General features: G+C 49.1%; 1 protein-coding gene across 1 annotated transcript in view; it reads right to left on the bottom strand.

Annotated features, from left to right (window-relative positions):
- LOC311328659 (dysferlin-like) overlaps positions 1-2,204 on the bottom strand; it is a gene marked incomplete at its 5' end in the record, with an annotated part of 2,597 nt that extends 393 nt beyond the window's left edge. Inside the window, 3 exons of the mRNA XM_084462605.1 lie at positions 239-386; positions 1,388-1,497; positions 2,058-2,204. Of these exons, the coding sequence (XP_084318731.1) occupies positions 239-386; positions 1,388-1,497; positions 2,058-2,204 (405 nt within the window). The remainder of the gene's footprint in view (positions 1-238; positions 387-1,387; positions 1,498-2,057) is intronic.
- Between the last annotated feature and the right edge of the window lie 40 nt (positions 2,205-2,244).

Raw genomic sequence — 2,244 nt, forward strand, 5'->3', positions numbered from 1 at the left:
CACACACATAAACACACACATAAACACACACACATTCCATAATACATTCACAAAGATTATCTGTATTGAATTTCTAATCCTCTGCTTTCATCACTTATTAGCCATCTGAACTCGACACACACACACACACACACACACACACACACACACACACGCACACACAGACGCACACACGCACGCACGCAGGCACACACACGCACACACACACACACACACGCTCGCTTGCTCGGCAGCTTACAGGGAAGGAGTAGAGGAAGACTCCGAGGAAGAGGACGATGAAGACGACGAGGAAGAAGAGGAGGATGAGCCACTTGAAGCGCCTCCACAGGATGAACCTCATGGTCTTGTAGGGGGAGGAGAACCACAGGAAGGAGGTGTCTGGACGCCTGGGGGCGGGCGGGGGGGAAGGGGGGGGGGGGGCGGGGGGGGCAGAGGGGGGGAGCGGTGGGGGGCGGGGGGGGGAGGGGGTCGCGGGGGGCAGCAGGGGGGGGGGGTTCAAGAACAGTTTTCAGTTTCACAACGATCAACAGCCACGTTTACATGAAGCATTTCCATGTACATTTTGAAGTATAAAAAAATGTATTACAAAATATTCTAATTCGCAAAAATATAGTTTGTACACTCGCTTGAGGTGGCTTTCTGAGGAGGTGCACTGATCCCAACCTAGCTAGCTAATAGTTTAACCCTTACCCAGTATACTAAGGGGTTCATGTTAGTATATATACTAAGGGGTTCATGTTAGTATATATACTAAGGGGTTCATGTTAGTATATATACTGAGGGGTTCATGTTAGTATATACTAAGGGGTTCATGTTAGTATATATACTAAGGGGTTCATGTTAGTATATATACTAAGGGGTTCATGTTAGTATATATACTAAGGGGTTCATGTTAGTAATACTAAGGGGTTCATGTTAGTATATATACTAAGGGGTTCATGTTAGTATATACTCAGGGGTTCATGTTAGTATATACTAAGGGGTTCATGTTAGTATATATACTAAGGGTTCATGTTAGTATATATACTAAGGGGTTCATGTTAGTATATATACTAAGGGGTTCATGTTAGTATATATACTGAGGGGTTCATGTTAGTATATATACTCAGGGGTTCATGTTAGTATATATACTAAGGGGTTCATGTTAGTATATACTAAGGGGTTCATGTTAGTATATATACTAAGGGGTTCATGTTAGTATATATACTGAGGGGTTCATGTTAGTATATATACTGAGGGGTTCATGTTAGTATATATACTGAGGGGTTCATGTTAGTATATATACTAAGGGGTTCATGTTAGTATATATACTAAGGGGTTCATGTTAGTATATATACTAAGGGGTTCATGTTAGTATATACTAAGGGGTTCATGTTAGTATACTGACTGGGGCTCGTCCAGGCGGGGGTTCATGTTGGGCTCGTCTCTCCCCAGGCCGGCTGGTCTCTCCTCCTGCTCCTGTTCAGACACCATCTCCAGAGACATCTCCACCTTCCCCTGCAACAGAGAGAGATGGATGAGGTAGGGAGGGATGGAGGGATGATGGAGGGATGAGGGATGGAGGGAGCTAGGGAGGGAGAGATGGATGAAGTATGGAGGGATGGAGGGATGAGGGATGGAGGGAGCTAGGGAGGGAGAGATGGATGAAGTAGGGAGGGATGGAGGGATGGAGGGATGAGAGATGGAGGGAGCTAGGGAGGGAGAGATGGATGAAGTATGGAGGGATGGCGGGAGGGATGATGGAGGGATGAGGGATGGAGGGAGCTAGATGGAGGGATGGATAGAGGGATGAATGGATAGATGGAGGGATGGATGGATGGATGGATGGATGGATGGATGGATGGATGGAGGGAGGGAGGGAGGGAGGGATGGATGGATGGATGGAGGGAGGGATGAAGGGAGGGAGGGATTAAGGAGGGATGGGGGATGGACAGAGTTAGGGAGGGATGGATGATGGAGAGAGGGATGAAGGAGGGAGGGAGGGGTGGATGATGGAGGGAGGGGTGGATGATGGAGGGATGAGGAACGGAGGGAGGGGTGTGTCTCTGTCCACTCACGGCCAGGATCTTCTCCCCGTCCTTGTCACAGACGCAGGGCCACCAGCCCTTCACCGTCCTCTGCTCGAACAGGGACACCAGAGGCTCCGCCCCCTCGACCAGCTGGGACACGCCACACTTCTCCGCTGACTTGGCCGGACGAAGCATCCTGTTCAGGTCCATCTCCAGACAGCCTGGAGGAGGGAGG

The sequence above is a fragment of the Borostomias antarcticus genome, assembly GCF_949987555.1.
Source record: "Borostomias antarcticus genome assembly, contig: scaffold_1038, whole genome shotgun sequence".
Lineage (NCBI taxonomy): Eukaryota > Metazoa > Chordata > Actinopteri > Stomiiformes > Stomiidae > Borostomias > Borostomias antarcticus.